General features: G+C 42.0%; 1 protein-coding gene across 3 annotated transcripts in view; it reads left to right on the forward strand.

Moving 5' to 3' along the window:
- The window catches only part of Dyrk1a (dual specificity tyrosine phosphorylation regulated kinase 1A), a 136,762-nt gene that overhangs the window by 87,612 nt on the left and 28,058 nt on the right, over positions 1 to 21,092 (forward strand). Inside the window, exons 3-6 of one of the 3 annotated variants that reach the window (XM_076549271.1) lie at positions 9,034 to 9,162; positions 12,414 to 12,610; positions 15,693 to 15,785; positions 18,404 to 18,592. In XM_076549271.1, the coding sequence (XP_076405386.1) occupies positions 9,141 to 9,162; positions 12,414 to 12,610; positions 15,693 to 15,785; positions 18,404 to 18,592 (501 nt within the window). In that variant the 5' untranslated portion in view covers positions 9,034 to 9,140. Of the gene's footprint in view, positions 1 to 9,033; positions 9,163 to 12,413; positions 12,611 to 15,665; positions 15,786 to 18,403; positions 18,593 to 21,092 lie in introns of all 3 variants that reach the window. The other 2 variants (XM_076549270.1, XM_076549272.1) reach the window with 2 other exon arrangements.

Below are 21,092 nucleotides of genomic sequence, written 5' to 3' on the forward strand. Positions count from 1 at the left end.
CTAACAACAAATGGCATGCTGACTCGGCGGACCTCTTGGGCGTCTTCCCCACACTTTCTCTCTAGCCTGCTTCACCAAATCCACACGGCTTAGCCTACCACTTACACTCTGACCCCAGCCCCACTCCCAGCCTGCCCCTCATTGTGGTCCCGGTTCTTGTGTATGCTAAGTCCAGCTCTACCACTGAGCTATACCTGCAGCCAACTTCGGGTTCCAGCCCTGATTTGTTCTGTGTTCTTTGGTCATATTTAAGCTGTTGCTTAAAAGAAGGCAGCTGCAGGTGCTGCCTGGGGCAGCTTGTGCAGGACTTCCTAGTTCTGTGTTCTTCACAGGGCTTTTTGAGAGCTGATCACGAAATTCATGGCTACTGATAACTAGGGCCTTTTTTCTTTGTTTTAAAAGTGTGCCTTTGGAAACTTGTGAATTCCCTTTTGCATGCATGCTTTATTTAATCTCCTGTCTCCCCCATGGCTACAGCTTCCTCTCTAGGTTGTGCCTGGAGGAGATGTTCTCTCTCCTCTCTTCCTGACACTTTTCTGCTGCTGGCCCGTGGCATCTTTGTTCCTCTGCACACCCAGCAGTCTGCCCTCTAGAGGAGTTTGTAGGATTTCCCACCATTGTCTTGGAGGCGCGGTAGAACAGTGAGGGCTTTGGAGCCTGGTGGCCGTGCCTTCGGAGGATCCGTTCATAGGAGGTGCCCCACGGGACTGGCTGCTCAGGGCCTTTGCACAACCCCGGCTGCCTGGAGCCTCACACAAGGTTTCTCTGGCGTTGTGGCTTACTGCCACAGTTGGCCCAAAGTTAGAGTTTGGTAAATGTGTGTCTCCTCCCCTTCCCCCTTCTCTGTGTAGCCCTGGCTGTCCTGGAACTCGCTCTGTAGACTAAGCTGTCACTTGAACTCACAGAGATCCGCCTGCCTCTGCCTCCCGAGTGCTGGGTTTAAAGGCGTGCGCCACCACTGCCCGGCTTTACTTTTTATTCTTTGCTCTAATTGTTGACAGCTATGCACAGAACTGTGGTAAAGTGTTGTAGAAACCCATGTTATCCACTGTTACTATCAAGAGTTCTTGCTTGTAAAAATGTACTTCTTGAAAGGGAAACTTGGTTGCTACACACTTACTTTAGATCACTGAGCATGAAGTTTTTCTTACACACTTTTTATTTGCTAGCATCCCTTCTTCTGAGATTTTGAGTGCTATTGGTGGAGAGAGGGAGACTGCTGTAGTGACTTTTAATTGTATCATTTAGGTTAGAGTACTGCCATATGGATTTAGGATAGGATGAAGCCTTTGGACAACAGTATTTTCTGGATTACTTTGGCTAGGTATAGAACTGAAATGTTAACTGCTTTTGCATAATGTACATGAAGAGGGTGAAATTTACTATAGAAATAGACTTTCTTTTAATCCCAGCACTTGGGAGGCAGAGGCAGGTGGATTTCTGTGAGTTCGAGGCCAGCCTGGGCTACCAAGTGAGTTCCAGGAAAGGTGCAAAGCTACACAGAGAAAACCCTGTCTCGAAACCCCCCCCCCCAAAAAAAAAAAAGAAAAGAAAGAGAAATAGACTTTCTAATGAGGGGCTTTTATTCTTAAATATTAAAACCATTATTCTGTAGTTAATTTGGTTTATTTTATTTATTTTTTGTTTATTAAACCAAGGTCTCACTGTGTATCCCTAGCTAGCCTCAGACTCGATGTAGACTAGGCTGACCTCAAACTGAAAAGAGATCCACCTGTTTCTGCCTCCCAAATGCTAGGATTAAAGGCACATGCCACTCATGATTAACTTTTAAGTGTCTTTGTTTGGGTAAGTGCCTTGTCTTTTGAATGGGTTGTGATGGAAATTCTGTAAATCCACAGTGTTTTAGTTGAAATCATTAAGCCAGATGATTACCTCATTGGATAATTTTAAATGTTAAGCTATGAGTACTTAACTGACTTAAAAATATCTTGTTTATTTTACAGCTGCTTAACTAGGACTGAAAAAGGGTTAGGAGTATGTACAAGGCTCTGTTTATCCTTGGGATAGGAAAGGGAAAAGTTGTCTTTCTTTTTATTCTTTTTAAGTTTTTCTTAGCTGCTTTTGCTGAGCTTGCTTTAGAAGGCAGAGGAAGGCTTGAAGCAGAGACTATCTAGAGTTTAGTCATGGTTTTAGGCATTTTTCCCGCAGTATTATTGTGGCACAGTTGAAGGTCTGGCAGCCTGTGGTTGGTAGGGTTCTACTGTGTTTAGTTCTGGTTGTCTTTCTCTGTGTTTTTAATCATTTTCTGCTGAGGAATAAGCAGCTAACCAGTCAACTTTTTTTTAGTGTCTCTGTACTTGCCCATCACTGGAAAGATCCCATTAATGTGTTGTAAAACCTTGACCAAGTTACAGGTGTCAGGTCTGAAGAGAAACTGAGGGTGTAGGGGAGAGGTAACTTATATGTATAGTGTGTGTGTGTGTGTGTGTGTGTGTGTGTGTGTGTGTGTGTGTGTGTGAATGCATACATGCACATCATTGTAACATTAACATTTTTAGAGAATAGCATTTTGCTATTATTGGAATTTTTGATAAAATGAGTTAATTTGGAATCTGTTCATGGATCATCTTTTGTCTCCTCTGCAAATTATATAGTGTTTTCCTGTTCGTGACATGTTACAATTTTTATTGAGTGTGGTAATGAGTTGTCTTGTTGCCCATGGGAGAGTCTAACTTGTTTGTCATCTTGCTGCAGCTTCTGAACTTTCTTTCTCACAGTGATTTTGTGTAGTAGCTGGACCTGTGGGCTGAGGTCTTTGTTTTACCTCTTTACACACTTTTGTGCTGAATTTTCAAGTTTGAAAGGCACCTGAGCTATGAAAAGCAGGCCCGGGACAGTTTAATGAGCAGCTGGGGGGCTACAGTCCAGATCATGTGGGGTTTCCCCTTAACTCTTCCACACGGGACGGGCTCTGGTCTAGAAGAGAGTGAAGGCCTCCTCACCAGACTGAAAATGGGAAGGGCTGCCTGTGTCCACTGCCCCGGACGCCCTTCTGTGACCTGGGCTGACATTTGGAGACATTCTGTCTCAGGTGACTGCACCTGACAGCATGAAGGACAGTCCAGAAATCAAGGCTGGGAGGGACATCCCTTCCCTTTTCACATATGGAGAGATCAGAGAGTATCAGAAAGTATCTTACCATCTACTCTGAAGGACAGTCCTTTACTAGGTTGTTGTATAGAATTATTTGATTATAAACAGTATAGTGTGTCAGCTTGAAAAGCAAGGAATTTTTGTATAATTCCTTACCTATTTGTGAGAATTTGGGCTGTAAATGTTGTTTAGATATAAGCAGTTTCATCGGGACCCCCATTATTGCCTCGTTTTCAATACTATTAACTTGGATGATGCTGGAGCAACCTCCACTGTTGTCTGGAAATCTAGAATCCTGCAAACATTGTTTATCCTTAAAAGTGGTTATAGATGTCAGGCATTTTCAGGGGTGTGGCTTTGGTCTGGACTTTCCATGGGTGCAGCATTGTGCTGTGTGCTGGGACTCTGCCGGGAGAGGACTTCTTCAGCAGCTGTCCTTGTCCAGAGGAGCCACGGGCTGTTCCTTCAGGGCTCTGAGTTACAGAACTAACACTGGGCTTCTCCCAGAACTGAGCATGCTGTTGGTCACTGAAAGGTGGGTAAGCTCCTCTTAGTTAGGAAATAGATATATTTGAAAAACAGTGTCCCTAATTTCTTGGGGGCCTTAGGCTGAGTGCTTAGTTAAGCCACTGCGGATCATAAACCACTGCTACAAAGTGTTGCTAGATTTTTCCGCCTTGCTCACAGTCAGGACAAATCTTTGTCACCCGCCAGTCCCACAGCCGCTCAGACCCAACCAAGTAAACACAGAGACTTATTTTGCTTACAAACTGCATGGCCGTGGCAGGCTTCCTGCTAACTGTCCTTATCTTGCTAACTGTGCTTTTATCTTAAATTGATCCATTTCCATACATCTATACCTTGCCATGTGGCTAGTGGCTTACTGGCGTCTTCACATGCTGCTGGTCATGGCGGCGGCTGCAGTGTCTCTGGTCATGGCGGCGGCTGCAGCGTCTCCTTCTGCCTTTCTGTCCTTTTATTTCTCCTCTCTGTTAGTCCCGCCTATCTTTCCTAGCCACGGCCGATCAGGTTTTATTTATTAACCAATCAGAGCAACTTGACATACAGACCATCCCCCAGCACAGCCAAGTGCAGACCATCTCAAACACCTGCACTCAGGCCCATGGTCCTAATCATCCTCTATACGGACCTGCTGGGTAACGCCACAAAGAACCCAAGAAGGGCTCCCACAGGACATACAGAACATCCCACAGCAACAAAGTTTAACTGTTTTCTTATTACATTTGCCTCAAACTTAAAATATGATTATGTAAGTAGACATTTTCCAACTGCTGTGTTTTTTTAAATGAGAAACGTTTCTAGTAAAGCATCAGTATTAACGTTTCTCGAAAGTTTTGTTGTGATGATTAAAGAACTGTCGGCCAGTCTTCTTGTTAGACGGTCTTCCATTTTATGCTGGCATTGCTAAATCTCTTAATGGCAGATTCTATCACTCAGGTTTTTAATTTCTGTCTATTAGGCAGGGAATGCTTAGGAGCTTCTATGGCTGTCCTCATCCCGGGGCCACCAGGCAGGAGGGCCAGGGGAGGTGCTGCCCTGCACAGAGCAGTGCACTGGAGCAGTGCATCAGAGCAGCAACCACCAGCCCCACCAGAGAGGATGGCAATTCCATTTGGATTTTTGTTTGTTTGTTTTTGAGACAGGGTTCCTCTGCGTAACCCTGTCTTTCCAGAAACTCACTCTGTAGATCAGGTTGGCATCAAACTCAGGGGTTCGCCTGCCTCTAGCTGCTGGGATTAAAGATGTGTGCTATCATTGCCAGGCAAGGTGGAGGTTGTCATCCCATGTCATCCTCCTCCTCCATCAAGCGTCCCTCTTCAGAGCTTACTCCCCCCCCCCAGACTTTATCCCGAGACACGACATACCTTTATTTACCTGTCTTCGATCCTCAAGTCTCTCCACCCACCCAAATTCCTAATGGGCTCAGAGGAGTTTGGTAGCCCCTAAAAAGGGTGAAAAGTTTTAGATGGTTTTATTTCTTAAATGTTTTAGAAGTATGGGTACCATCAGAACAAATTGTTTTCTCCACTTGGAATATTTAATGCTATCAGCATCTATAAATGCCAGGCATCTATAAATGAATGCCTTTTATTTTTGATATTTAAAAATAGCTTAGGGGTATTAGAGAAAATACAAATTTGCACATGTATGTTAGGACAGTACAGTAATTATGGCACCCAGCAGCTATATCTCAGGGACCATTTTAATATTCCATGTTCTATTAAAAATTAAGTTCTTGGCTTTTTTTTTTCAGCAGTAAGGAACCAGCGTACCTCTTGTGATTGGGAGGGGAAAGTCCTTTTGCTCTGAAGTTAGATCCTTTTCTGTAGTGTAGCTTTTAGGATAGCATAGTGCTTCCGAGTGAAACATGCAGTAAATTAAATGTCGACATTGTGTGCTAGCCTCCGAGTGTCAGGACGGTTCTTTGGGACTCTGTCTTTGCAGCTGTCCGACTCAGTTGCTGTCCTGGGCTTCCTGTGCACACCGCTCGTGCACCACCGTCTGCTTCCGCGTCCCTTGCTCACCTTGTGCTGTGACTGGCGCCGTCCATTTAGTGTTGCGGATGGAAGGAGCACCGCAGTAGGTTGTCTCTGCGCGCACAGTTGTCTTTCAGAAGTAGTTCTCTGGTGGACCTAAGTTTTCCGTGTGGACCTTCGTTTCTGTCTGCAGCCATTTTCCTCCCGTGACCCTCTGAACAGTCTCTTGTTGAGTGCAGATCTGATGTTGACAAATTCTTTCATTGACTGAAAAATTACCTTGCTGGCATTTTTGTGAGGATATTTTCCCTGGAGATAGAAGTGTAGGCAAGAGGTCTCTTTCTTTGGTGGTCTGAAGATGATTTCCTTTCTTCCGATATGGCACATTGGTTTTCCTAAGTCAGTGGTTTTCCTGTGTGTGTGTAAAACCCTCTGACTGTTTTGTTGGTTTCAATGATTTGGCTGGATGTTTCAGTACTTTGTACTTGCTTTTCCCATTACTCTCTATTATTGATTTATTTTACATTCACTGATTTTCTCTAGTGTCTGGTCTGCCATGAGGTCAAGTGACTGAAATTTTCATTTCTAGAATTTCCATGTGGTTCCTTTTATAGGTTACACTTCTCTCATAAGATTCACTGTTTACTTACAGTAGCAGTTTTTGTCTTTTAATTTTACTCTTTCTTGATAATGAAATAGTAAAATGTTTACACCTCTTGCAGTTCCTGCGTTTTCTGGCCTGATGGGTTTGATTGATGTTACAGTATATGTGCTATGTTGTAGAGCATCTAGATTTTGCTGTCCTTCTTGAAGAGTATTTAATTGTGTCTTCACCCTTTGAAATTTGTTTTTCTTTCTGTCTGTGATGAGAAGGTCAAGTGTTGGGCTGGAGAGATGGCTCAGCAGTTAAGAGTACTGACTGCTCTTCCAGAGATCTTGAGTTCAATTCCCAGCACCCACATGGCAGCTAACAACTGCCTCTAACTCCATGATCTGGCATCCTTACACAGACATACATGCAGGCAAAATACCAATGCAAATGAAATAAAAGTAAATAAAATATTAAAAAGAAAAAAGAAGGCCTTTATTTTAGGATAGAACCAGGTGAGCCGTGAACCTAAAACATGGTTGTCTGGCCTGTTGGGTTTCTGTGACTTTTTATCTTGGTTTACTCACTCTCATTGGTTGGAATACAGTGTCATGCTGGCCATCCAGGTTTTGATAGTCGTTTAGCTCATAGCTTTCTGATAGATTTTGTTGCCTAACCTCATGGGTTCTACTGTGTAGCTTAGCTGAAGATGAGAGTCCAGGGTGACCCACTCAGTCCTGCCAGTCTCGAATTCTCTCTCTGTCTAGCCAGCTCAGCAATGCTGCCCTGTTTTATGTGAGTCTGACACTGCTCTGTAGTTTTCTCCAGATATAATGACAGAGTGATCATAGATGTCCCCAACATGTCTGAAAAACAGTTACTTCATGTCTTAGCCAGTTCTGTAGTCATTTGTGATGAATGAGGTTGTCTGGTAGTGGGGACTTTAAAGTGGTCAGATGTGGAAGTCTGAGATGATATAGGCTTGTGTCATATCCCATTGTTACTAAGAGCTTGATATGCTGATATATATATATATATATATATATATATATATGTATATATATATATATACGTATATATATATATATATTTCCCTCGAGACAGCTTTTTTCTCTCTGTATCTTTGGCATCTTTCCTGGAACTCGCACTGTAGCCCAGGCTGGCTTCGAACTCACAGAGATCCAGCTGCCTCTGCCTCCCGAGTGCTGGGATTAAAGGCGTGTACCACTGCATGGCTTCATTAATATTTCATACTAATAAACACAGGCTTTTATTTATGTCTCATAAGCAATTTCATTGTTTCTGTGCACAACTAAATATTTTGTCTAGTAGGTGAAAATGTTTGCATGTGCATGTGTCTATGGATATGTATGTGGTTATGATTCATGTAGCAACATATATTGGTTACTCCAAGTCAGTTCATATATCCTTAGTGTGAGGTCACTTTTATTAAATAGCCCTTGTCATTAGATTCAGCAAAGCTGCAGTTGATGTGTGGTTTAATGCTAACATAGATTTACCTAATACCAGCAACCATAGAGCGAGACACTGCCCTGCTTGGTCTGTGAAGCACAGACGGAGACTCCTGTACGGTAGAGAGCCGTGCATGCCCTGCCCGAGAGGCCGCTGCTTACTTCTGACTCGTGAAATTCACTTGTGGAGTAACTCCTCCATCTTCCCTGCACCTCTCCCTCCCCTTCACCTGTTTCCTTATAAATAGATTCAGTTCGTGGTGGGTTCAGTCATTGAAAAACTACTTCCTGAATGCAGGGGGCGTGCGCGTTAGGTGCTGATGGTGAAATAATCAAGGATGCACTCATGGGTCTCCATTCATTATTCTCCTAATCCATTGTTTCTAGCCATCCTTTAAAACACAGCTCTTTTCTCTTGGACACTTTCTTTCTTGCTGTTAGGGAATCTTGTAGGTTTATTCTGTGCAAGCCTGGTTTTTCCTGGTGTTTCTTAAGGGATTCGTGTCAAGAGTCTAGCTTCAGAGTTTACATGTTTGGGTGCTCTAATTTGGATTAACTTGAATTATTTTCATTTATCTGTTCCTTAGTATTGTTCTCGTGTTGGCTTTACCTCTTTAAAATCTAATATAAAACAGTGTAGTCTCTGGTCTTGTGTCTGCACAGTGGTAGTAGAGACACCTACCTATCAGGGTAGCTGAGTGTGGTGTACTCCAGGCCAGTGACCGTGAGACAAGTCAAGTACCAGAGGCAAGGGTTGCTTGCTCCTTGTCACATTTCCCAAGGCCTTCCTCAGGCTTTTTAGTTTGGTCTCTCCTTGGGTCTGCAGTGTTGAGGGTATCCTGTGCCAGCTCCCAGCAGTCTGCTGATGGATGAGTCCATGCAGCCAGTGTTGCTTCTCACTAGGGACCTGCTCTCCAGCCACTGTAGCTCTGCCTACAACACATTGAGAAACACTTAGTTTTCAAGCTGTTAATTTGGCAACAGCATTTGAATGGGTTTTTGAAAGTTGAAACGTGCTTTTGTGGTTAACAACAGTCCCCACAGTTGAGAAGGTTGGGAGAGGTACACATAGGATGCTGCAATGTGCTTCAGTAAGTTACAGACTATGGGACCGGAGTACATCATCAGTGTGGAGTGTGGAGAGAAGAATTCAATGTTACACGTGTATCAGGTAACTGTATCATTTCATATGACGGTGTATATTGTTGTATACTCTTAGGCTAAAATATTATAGTTGCTTGTTAGTTTAATGGGATAAGGATCATTTGTAATATGGTAGGTACTGGGTGAATCATACAGAATGGTTACTGTAGACCCCAAAGGAAGCTAAATGTCAACAATTTTGTATGCTTCAACCTAGTGCTTCATTATCTTATCATTTCTGCTGAAAAGATGAGCTGTGCCCACTGTGAAGTTACCATTTGAGTGTAAATCGAAGGTAGAAGAAGCCTTGGGAAGAACACATACATGATAATTTGCTCCATTCAGGGTCAGTTTGAGAGAAATGTCTGCATTAGCTTGTCTTTTTAGAGTTTTATCGTAGGAAAGAAATAATGAGTGGATATCTTACATTTCTTGGCATCATGGGAGGAAATGAACATACTGATTTCTGACATTTATACATAGAATTGAGTATGAAGTAGACGTGAACATGTCAAGTACACCTGTCAAATATCCCTGTGTATACAACACCACAAAACTTGAAAATCCCAGAAGAGAATCTGCACTCATTGATAACCAATGGCAGATTGTAAAAAGAGTATCAGGTGCTTTCCCACCTAACATGTAACATTTACGTACAGGAAAACACCGGAGTGCATACACAGATTCCCCCCACCCCTCACTCTCATCTTTAAGAACCAAAGCAGCCAGGTGTTGGTGGCATGCCTTTAATCCCAGCACTTGGGAGGCTCAGGCAGGCAGATAGATCTCTGAGTTAGAGGCCAGCCTGGGCTACACAGAGAAACCGTCTTGAAAAACCAACCAACCAAACTAACAAAAAACACAAATCAAAAGTAACTGGGAAAGTAAGTATATTGGGAGCCTCTGGTCTACTGTGTGGTCAGACATTGCTTATTTTTGCATTATCTGCTACTGCTATTGACTAGAGAACAAATTCCAACCTATTTATCTATTTACTTATTTGCTTATTTAGTTATTTATCTATCCATCCACATTTATTTATAGACATTTTAATCTTGGCTGACCAGGAAACTTGTTGTGTGGACTAGGATGGTTTTGAACTCTGCCTCCTGAGTGCCAGGCTGGTACAACTCTTTAAAACCAACAACACAAGTGGTTAATTATTTTGTAGATCTGTTTAAAATAGTATTGACATCAACTGGTAGTTTTTTGAGATGTTAACTTTCAAGCTCTATTCTAGATCTGCATATCCAAATCATTACTGCCTTTTTGACAAGAGTCAAAGATGGTTGGAAAGCACAGTACCTCTTGGGAAGTATTGTTTGTGGGATGTGAGCAGCAGCAGCAGCAGCAGCAGCAGCAGGGAACTCAACCTTGAACTTTGGCTTTGGTGTGACGTGTAGTAGCATATTAACACCATAGCTTTGATAATAAGAACAGTGGCTTCTCACTTAGACTTCTTAACATTAAATAGGGCTCGTAATTATGAAAACTAAAATCCTGAATGGTTAAGTCTTGTGTTACTGTTGTCAAGTTCTCTTTATATATTAAGGACCTCTATTTTATTTATCTTCTGTTGCCATATGTTCTTTTTAGCATATAGATTAAAGCCCTCCTCCATTCATTTGACAATTAGAATTCTGAATTTTTGCTGTTATGGACATGGCTGCTGTTCGCGTCAGGTAGTAGGATAATTCCCTGGAAGTTAATTTATTTTCCTTAACTGAGTAGTTTCTCCATTTAATTAAATTGACTGTAAAATGGAAAGTTTATGAGAAAGTTCTATTACCTCTGAACAAAGGAACATAGGTGTGATGTCACCTGACTTGTCGGTTAGTTGAAGCTGCACCATGGTAAACACAAGCTGCTCTAAGAACAGGGCCAGAGGCAGGCGATGGAAGGTGATAGGTCTGAGCCCTGCATTTAGAAAGGGCACTCTAGCCTTTCATCCCTTGAGAGTGCAGAAGTGCACACGGGCTGAATAAACACCCAATAGTAACCCTTTGGTGATCATTGGTGAGATGTGGTGGTAGAAGTGAGAATATCTTGCATTTGAGTGTTCTGGAGGAATGGAATCCACAAGACTGGGGGCTGGTTGTGAGGTGGCTTGTGGAAGGAATCCCTTTGTGGTGACTCCAGAGTGGGGCTGCTTTTGCTCTGGAGGAAAAGAGAAACAGACTGCAGTTCTGGGCCTTGAGCTTGTTCTCGGGAGTTTGCAGACTTCATTAGCATTCAGGTGGAGGTGCTGTGCTCTACCAGCTTGCGCAAGGTCCACGTGGTTTTTACACCATCCCACGAAAGTTAGAGTGTGTGACAGTGTGGTTATGGCTGATACTATTTGGCCAGTTCCAACCAAGTTCCTCGAGTTGCTCTGAGCACTCACCCTTCACAGCGCCCTGGTCAGGTAGTTACTGTCGTCACGAAACTTGACATTCAAGGCGTGTGGTAGAGCTGAGATTTCAGACTTGTAGCCTGGCTTAGTCTCTGCCCTTGTAGTATTCTCTAAAGCGGTAACTTCAGGGAAAGCATCCTTTTCTGGGTAGTCTGGTCTGCTGAATGTTGGGCATTCGTTTAAGAGGAGACACGATATTTGAGGTCTGTCTGGAGTTGATTGACCAGAATTTTAAATCTGCCTTTTCTAATCACAAGTTTGGCTGGAGATAGGAAACTTTTTTATTTTTATTACCTTTTGTTGGCCATCAGCAGTTCTGTGGACTACTGCAGTGTCCATCTTCCTTTCCTGCTGTGGACATTCTTATGATCACGGTTCCCAGCTTACCACGGGTGATGACTGACTGTCCTGCCCCCACCCCCACCCCCACTCTCTCCAGCTTGCCAGGTCTGAGTTTTGTTAGGGCAGTGCTGGGAAAGTCTAGGGGAATCCAGCATCCTCAAATTAAGTTCAGCTAGGTGTTTGAATATCTGTCTGCTCATTCTTGGTTACTGCCGTCAGGGGAGAGCGTCCCTGTAGCCCTTTCACTAGCCAGGGGTGCGGACTGGTAGTTTTGCTTTCAGATGTGTTTGTGGGCAGCTGGTGAACTGGCAAGGCCCTTCTCAAGAATTCACACCATAGGTTGGTTCTTAAGTGTTAAGAATTTCATATGGGGAAATCAGTTTTAAAAGTTGTTACTTTTGGACCAGTGAGATGACTCAGCAGAGAAAGACATTTGTTGCCAAATCTGATGACCTGAGTTTGACCCCCAAGATTCACATGGTACAAGGAGAGAAACTGACTCCTGCAGGTTGCACTCTGTCCTTCACGTGTGCACTATGGCATGGCATGTGTGAGCTCGTGCACACAAGCTCAAAAAAATTTTAAAAAGTAAACAAGTAAATGTAATATTTTAAAGTTGTTAATTGTTCATTATAAAAAACTTTAAAGGGATTTTCTCAAAAGAAATTTATATTAATTTTAATTTGTTTTATACCATACTTAACATATAACTGTTACGTTGAATGACTATGCTTGTTGGTTGTTACAAAGGTTTTTAATAATATTGGATGTCCCAAAGTACTAATTGAAGTGTCTGAGATACATCAAGTGACACACACATCAGGATGTGACTGCTTTTTAACCCTTCGCTTGCCTGTTCCCAGGAGGAGAGACTTCAGCATGCAAACCTTCATCTGTTCGGCTTGCACCGTCATTTTCATTCCATGCTGCTGGCCTTCAGATGGCTGGACAGATGCCCCATTCACACCAGTACAGTGACCGTCGCCAGCCAAATTTAAGTGACCAGCAGGTTTCTGCCTTATCGTATTCTGACCAGATTCAGCAACCTCTAACTAACCAGGTAATTTCATTAATTATCAGAGATGATGTTGAAATTATAGCTTATCCCTTTGAAAATACCAGACCAGTAACATGGCAGAATGCTGTTCAGTTTTACCTGTTAAATGGAAGCCTTGGTAAACAGAGCGTGATGAGCTGCGGTTTGTGTTCAAGTGTCTTGGTTCTCCCCACTTTAACATGAGCACTGAAAAATACTCATAGACAGCCACAGCTTCTCATTCTGGAACCAAGAAGGGGAAAGTGTTTCTAGAGAAGAGTATTTAAAATTGAAAGAAAATTAAATAAGAAAGGCATAGGAAACTGAGAATCAATTACAACAAATTTATGCTATAAACACTTTTATTTACATTTGTAAAATTATAGACAAAAATCCTTAACACTCAAAGGATGTGGGAATATTAAGAATGCTGTTCTAATATTCAGACCACAGATCCAGCAATTTCTCATAAATTTGAGGCTATAAAAAGAATGTTGAAATCTCTCAGTGAGCACATTGTATGTATACACATGGGTATATCCTAAATGTTTGAATTAGCTGTGCCCTACATTAATTACTGTTTTGGGGGAATCTTCTCACTGGCTGTGGTTGTGAGGTAGAATTTATTTTCTTACTGTGGTGAGTCAGGAACGTGACTGCTGTTAATGGATTTAGGATTTTAGTTAGCCATTGCTTTACTCAGATCTTTTAGTACAGTAAGTGAGGAATGACAAGTATTTCTCACACTGGATTACTTGAGTGAAATATGCTTTCTCTGGTTGAGTAATGTGTGTGGGTTTAATGAGTAGTTGGCTGTGGTTGAGTGTCTTATGTTATAGGCGTCCTTTGCGAGGCTTCTCAATACATTAGCAAAGCGTAGAGTATGTGAACAGCAGCATTGTGACTTAGAATCTGTTTCATTGAGTCAGTTGATTTAGAAGTTAGGTTCATGTTTGAATGTTCAGGTTTAGAAGGCTGTTGGTCATGTTCCGGGGGAAGCAGAGAGTGAGTGGAGCAGGTCCACCTGTAGTGTGATGGAGACACAGCACAGTGTTCTCAGGGCCACTCTCTGTCTGCGTCAAAGCAGCGACTGTCACGTGGATCTTGACTCATGTGCTTCCTTTAGATAGAGAGCTCTTGGATTTATAATAGCTGCTATTTACAGAGAGCCAGGGAAAAAATCCCTTAAGATAATTTATATCATGTTAGTTGATAATTTAGTTAGCAGAGTATCTTTTTTAGTTTTTCGAGACAGGGTTTCTCTGTGTAGTTTTGGGCCTGTCCTGGATCTTGCTCTGTAGACCAGGCTGGCCTCAAACTCACAGAGATCCACCTGCCTCTATCTCCTGAGTGCTGGGATTAAAGGAATGCACCACCATCGCCCAGCTGAGTATCTATTTTTGTATTCAGCTAGTATCTTGTCTTTAAGTCATTTAAATGATATTTTGCTTAATATTTCTGATTTAAGTCATAAATGTTTTTAAAGATTATGTGCTGTAAAAAGACTACTAAATAGAGGCAGGTGTGGTGGCGCACATTTTTACTCCCAGCACTTTGGAGATAGAGGCAAACAGATCTCTGAGTGTGAGTCTAGCCTTGTCTACATGGTGAGTTCTAAGAAAGCAAGGGCTACGAACAAACAAGACTATTAAATGATAATGAAGTATTTCTTTCAAAGTCCACAACTTTCTGAGTCTAATAAGGCAATCTTTAGAAGAGGATGTCTTCCTTAGGACTGATGTGGTGTCGTTTGCCAAGGAGTATATAATGGGTTCATAGCATTAGCTCTAGATCTGCTTATAGGACTTAAGTTAAAAACACATGTTTGAGAGGTTATTAAATGTAGAACTGGGACCTTATTCGAGACCCTCTTAAGTATTTTCTGGCTGTTATCTTGTATAAATTTCATAATGTGATTTTCATTGCTTCTTATTATGACTTTATCAATGTCTTTTAAGTGGAACTTGGTGCCCAAGTGCTTTGAAAGGAGCTTAGATTTTATGTCTAGTCATTAGTTTTCCTCATGAATGTGTTGAGTATAAATATAAAAGCTTCTATTTGGAAAATAGTTAAGAAATGAGCATCACATCATAGGTGTGAGCGCAGATGAGTTTGACCGAGGAGCCCTGGTCTCTGGGCTAGTCCAGCTCTCAAGGCGTCTCTTGGTGCTCTTGCGGTCCACTGTGCCCTGGATGTGGTGAAAATGTTGTTCTCCCTGCTTCGTTGATCACTCTGAGAACAGCCTCTCAAACTGCTGACCTTTGAGAAAAGCTTTGTCGTGGTCTTCTGGTCCTCAAAACTTGAGTGCTGTAAAGGTCTCCAAGAGCTGAGCAGTGGCATAAGAATGGTCTGGTGGTCATTATTGTCGGTGTGCAATTTGAGTCTCTTGACTTGAGGAAGCCCTTTTAGGAACTCCGTCATGGAGGCATGGCCTGGTGGCAGAACGGTGCTTGTAGAAGGACTCCATGCCATTGTCATGCTTGTGTAGATTTTGGTCTTCTTCAATAACAGGGACAGATGCTTCTTAGAGGGGTCGAGTCTGGGATGTTAGAGCCATACTTCATTAGCATCCAGCACTGGCCTTTTGTAGTCACCTGATTTTAGAAGCTGTAGGCTGGTTCAGTGGCTAGGTGTGTTTTTATCTGCCTGTTGTAAACCAGTCAGGCTTTAGAAATAATTGAAAAGAGATTGTCATTGGACAAAATGTCTAGTAGAGAAGGCATGTGGGGCAGCATCACATATGTCTCCGGCATGGATGTGCCTGTAATTCCACTGTCTGGCATATTATCTTTTCATTTCGTTTATTTGCTCCAGAAGTTGTTTCCCTTAGGATCCAGATAAAAGAAATAACTTTGAGAGTGTGGAGTCTAATAAAAGTTTTCTTCTTTTTTGGAAGAGGCTTGACTAGGTTATGGTAGAGGGGACTTGACTGACTAGGTTATGGTAGAGGGAATTGACTAGGCTGTAGTAGAAGGCCTTCCTTTCCTAGGTTATAGTAGAGAGGACGTGATGAGGTTATGGTAGAGGGCAGTGCACAGCTGCAGCGTAGTTAAACTGCTAGTCTTTCTGTCTATTGAAGGTGATGCCTGACATTGTCATGTTACAGAGGCGGATGCCCCAGACCTTTCGTGATCCAGCAACTGCTCCTTTGAGAAAACTTTCTGTCGACTTGATCAAAACATATAAGCATATTAATGAGGTAAGAGTATTGATTTGCTATGGTATCATCTACATTTTCAATAGAACAAGGGACAAGTGTTTTGTTGCCTCTTAGACATCTAAATGTGTTTTATTTCTAATAATTGTAATGAATTTTAAGTTAATGATTTATAGATAGCATAATTACAACTATAGAAAATGTATTAACAAAGACTGCAGATGAGAATACTAGATGACTTCCTCCTTTCCAAAGTATATTTAATATGCTGAGTTATTTCTATAGCTTTTCTCAGAGCGAGAGAGGAGACCAAATAACTATAAAAAGCTTGTAGGCAGTAGACTTTTGCTTAAATTATATATATTTATTATACACTATATGTGAGATACACATCTGTGTGTATTTATTTTTATGTATTTCTGTATATGTATATATTTCTGCTGTAGTCCTGATACTAGGACTTCATGTGAGATACATTGACTGCTAAGTTAAAAGGACCTGCTTTATTTGAACTAATTATATTTCTGTCGTGTCTTTTACATTCCTTCCAAAATTTGTCCATCCATTCATTTTTGAGACAGGATCTCACTCTGTAGCCTCGGCTGGTCTTGAACTTGCAACAGTCCTCCTGTCCCCACCTGCTGAATGCTGAGATGACAGGGCTCTGTGTGTTTTTTAATCTGTGTCTTTCCATGGTAAGATACTAAAACTTTCACTGAAAAACAGGATTAAAGAAAAAAGCACGTTGAATTATTTCTCTTGTAACTTGGCTTGTTGCCACTTAAAATTGTTTTCTGGTGTTTGGACCTTTTCTCCTTGATTGCCATTTGCTTCTGGCCTCAACTCTAGTTTTACAACTGATTGTTAAGTGAGAGATTTCTAGAGACGCGTGGAAGAGCCGTGCTTTCCCACTGGAGCCTTTCTCACTGAAGGTTTATCTTCTGTAGGCCCGGGGCTGCTTTGACAGAGAGGTGTTCTTAGGTGTATAGAAGTGTAACAACAGGTCCATACCATTTAGTGCTTCAGCACTGTGTCAAGATAAAATTAGAAAGCCTCAGTGAACGTTTCTGAGGTAGATTCTGTCCACATTTGTTTACTATACCTTGTGATTTTCTGGAAATATCTGAGACATTGTTTCTCACAGTGTGTCAATGTCAGTTTGTTAACGTGATGAATTGTTATCAAACCCCGGTTAAACTGTTGTTAATAGCATCTTTGTTGAAGCTCATTTATCAGATGTCTTGTCACAATGTATCAAGGTACCAATTTCTTAGGATATTATTGTTGTCATTCCAGTAGCTTTAAAAAGTAAGCTGTAAGAAACGCAGCTTTGAGAAAAATAACTTGGTTTGTGATTGACCACAAAGACTTAAGGGATTGGCAAGGAGGTATGTGGACAGAATGGGTGTGGCTTTTGTCAATCATTAGATTATTCTGGACATTAGAAATTGGATGGCTTTAGTAAAACATCAGTTCATTGGTATTTAAAACTTTAATTTTAAGCCGGGCGGTGGTGGCGCACGCCTTTAATCCCAGCACTCGGGAGGCAGAGCCAGGCGGATCTCTGTGAGTTCCAGGCCAGCCTGGGCTACCAAGTGAGATCCAGGAAAGGCGCAAAGCTACACAAGAGAAACCCTGTCTCGGAAAACCAAAAAAAAAAAAAAAAAAAAAAAACTTTAATTTTAAAAACCTTTTGCTCTAAGATTACCAAATTATTATTAACTAGAGAAGGCCTGAAAGACCTTGAACTCAAAGGGAATAAAAACGTTATTTGTTGCTAGAGTTTTCCGCCTTGCCCACAGGGACAAATCTTTGCCACCCGCCAGTCCCACAGCCGCTCAGACCCAACCAAGTAAAGACAGAGACTTATATTGCTTACAAACTGTATGGCCGTGGCAGGCTTCTTGCTAACTGTGCTTATAGCTTAAATTAGTCCATTTCCATAAATCTATACCTTTCCACGTGGCTGGTGGCCCACCGGCATCTTCACATACTGCTGGTCATGGCGGCATCTGGCAGCGTCCTTCTGCCTTCCTGTCCTTTTATTTCTCCTCTCTGTTAGTCCCGCCTATCCTTCCAGCCTAGCCACAGCCGATCAGGTTTTATTTATTGATCAATCAGAACAACTTGACATACAGACCATCCCCCAGCACAGCCAAGTGCAGACCATCTCAGACACCTGCACTCAGGCCCATGGTCCTAATCATCCTCTATGCGGACCTGCTGGGTAACGCCACAAAGAACCCAAGAAGGGCTCCCACAGGACATACAGAACATCCCACAGCAGTTATTCCTTTTGTTGGGTTCCTCATTGTGTTTCTAAGATCTGTGTAATCTTACTGTATAGAAATTATGCTGTGCATTAACAAAAGTGTAAGTGAGGGACTTTGATCCTTTGTTAATGGAATAGTTTAGACCAGTCACTTAATACCTCTTATTTATAAAATGTATCTGCAGTTCAGCATTGAATTTTATTATGGACCCTCCCCCCATCGGTTATACTTTTGCATTCAGATGTCAACTGCAGAAAATCTTTGTTTTGCGTTTTTTATTAAAAAAAGTTGTTCATCAATTTTATACTGATTTGTTGAGAGTATACTTTTACTATACAGATCAATAGTGACTTAAGTCACAGTTAACCTTGTGTATGTTCATTACAGGTTTACTATGCAAAGAAGAAGCGAAGACACCAACAAGGCCAGGGAGACGATTCCAGTCACAAGAAGGAGCGGAAGGTTTACAACGATGGTTATGATGATGACAACTATGATTATATTGTAAAAAACGGAGAAAAATGGATGGATCGTTATGAAATTGACTCCTTGATAGGCAAAGGTTCATTTGGACAGGTAATTTAATGGAGAATGCTGAATTTCATTAATTAAAACTTCTATTTAATCATGATAGCATATCCTTAGTAATGCACTTTTGATATTAATAAGTTGACATGAATAGTATATATTTAAATACTTAGATGATCATAATTCTCCAGCCATAATAAACCTTTTATTTTTCTAAATGTTTGTTTTGCTGCTGACTGTTTACTTTTCGCTAGTGATTGTCGTGATTAATTTTAATTGCGAACAGCTAGCGTTCCCTCTGTTGTCTGGCTGAGTCTGAACCCTTCACTGTTGGGTAGAGTTAGAGTCTCTGGCTGCTCAGACCTGGGGCGGCACAGCCAGCAGCACTCTCCCCTTCCTGAGGCTGGAACTGTGCTCTGGGTTTTATACCAGCCGATCTAACTGCATCAGGTTGTACGCAGGCATACAGGCTTCAGAATTCCTTTTTCTCCATCCTGCAGCAGAGAGTGTAAACTCTCTGTTTGTGGTGACTACAGTGGACCTGGCCTTTTCTTCAATCTCACCTCCTCTGCATCTACAGTTCTTGTGTCCATCTGTATACCCAGCTGCAGCATGCTTAGCCAGGATTGCTCACCCTCCTCACTGCTTCTGCCTTTGAACTCGTTTCCTGTCTGCCACTCCTGCACGCGTATGTCTGTCTGCTCCCTTTCCTCCTAAGCCAAGGCTTCTGTAGTATTTTTTAGTAATCTCTTTTTATGGATATTTTCTTGTGTGTCACTAATAGTTGTGGCTTTTCTATAAAGCCTTTAATGAAGCATTATTGAAGCTTACCTCTGTCTGTCTGTCTGTCGGTTAGTTTTTTGAGACAGGGTTTCTCTGTGTAGCCTTGGCTGTCCTGAAACTCACCCTAGAGCAGGCTGGCCTCAAACTTGCAGAGATCCTCCTGCCTCTGCCTCTTAGTGAAGAAGGCTGAAAACGCCCCACAAATGGAAGGAGTGCTGTCACTGCCTCGCATAGTGCGCCAGCCTTGGGGTACATGCTCCCAGCAGGACCTGCATGCTTGTTCTGTGCCTCCGCCATGGCGGGCAGTGCTGCTCAGTCTCACTCGTGTGTCCTTCTCCACGGGGGGCCGCCTGTGCTCTTGGTGAGAGCAGAGGAGCATGGTCTGAAAGTGGACCTGGTTATGCAGGTCGGCGGGCCCCCTAGCCAGGATGGCGGTGTTGGCCGTCACAGTTAGGACTGCCACTCACCAGAACAGCAGCGTCCGTCCGTGTGACTCAATTTATCTGAATCTTCTGTCGGGTCTTTGACAAGTAAGGGAATTTTCTTGTCTCTTTAGCCATTGGTTATCAGTCCTGACTGTACATTGAAAATTGTGGGAAGCATGGACTGTAGGCCTAAGTAAGAATCTCTTGTGACTGGATTTTGTGCACTGGCACTTTTAAACTTGCTGCCAAGTGTGCACATCAGGATAGTGTGCCCTCTGTCGCTCCCCCGCCCTGCCCCTCTCCTTCCCCACTAGCATTTAAGCAGCTGGCTGTTGAAGTCCGTAGGTACTCAGTACTTGGGAAAGACCTTTGCTCTAGAGACTTTGGACTCTGGGTACTGACCTGTCATTATACCTAAAGTGGGCATGGTTGCCACCGAAGTAAAAGAAGATTGGACTACTTGGGTCACATGCTTATAGGCATAACTTCTGACATAAAAGGCAGCGGATAACAATTTTCAGAATTGAGTTCAGTTTTCATTCCAACCAAGCATAACTTATTTCCAGTATGTTTGACCTTGACTGATTCAGATTGTGCAACAGACTTGTCTTTCCTAACCCAGAGACTGTCAGTCTTCACATTGGCATCTTTTGAGATTCTTCCACCTCCAGACCTTTTGAATGTGGTCAAATACACCTAAAACCATTACCTCCTATCAGACTATATATATCATATTACAAATGTGTAATGTGTTGATAGGTCTAATATTTGTGTCTAGGTCGAAGAATTTTAAAACATCTTCTAATTATGGCGTTTCCATTATCATACTTTACTGGTAACTTTTTAAAAATAAACATTCTTTTATTTCATTATTTTTATGTATGAGAATCTAATTTAAAATTAGGAAATTGCTTTCTGAGAAGTATTAGAACCTTTTATGTATTCTTGGGATTATATCATTGTTTTTCTACACTAAATGAATAGTTGAGCTAGAAGTGATGATGTGTGCCTTTAATCCCAGAACTGGAGAGACAGAGGCAGGAAGATCTGTGACTTTGACTTTAACTTAGTCTACGTAGGGAGTTCTAGGCCATCCAGGGTTTACAGTGAGACCCTATCTCAACAACAACAACAACAACAACAACAACCACCCAGTAGTTGAGTAAATTGTCTTATTTTAAAAAATATGATTAATTAAAAAACACATATGTACATACATAAATAAGTATTTATGTATGTACATATATACATATGCACACACAGGTTTGTTTTAGTAAGAAGAGTGAAAATTAAAATCTGAGCATTGGTCAGGAGTCATATTGTTTCTGAAGGAGGAAAAC

This window comes from Peromyscus maniculatus, chromosome 12 (genome assembly GCF_049852395.1).
Source record: "Peromyscus maniculatus bairdii isolate BWxNUB_F1_BW_parent chromosome 12, HU_Pman_BW_mat_3.1, whole genome shotgun sequence".
In the NCBI taxonomy this organism is placed as follows: Eukaryota; Metazoa; Chordata; class Mammalia; order Rodentia; family Cricetidae; genus Peromyscus; species Peromyscus maniculatus.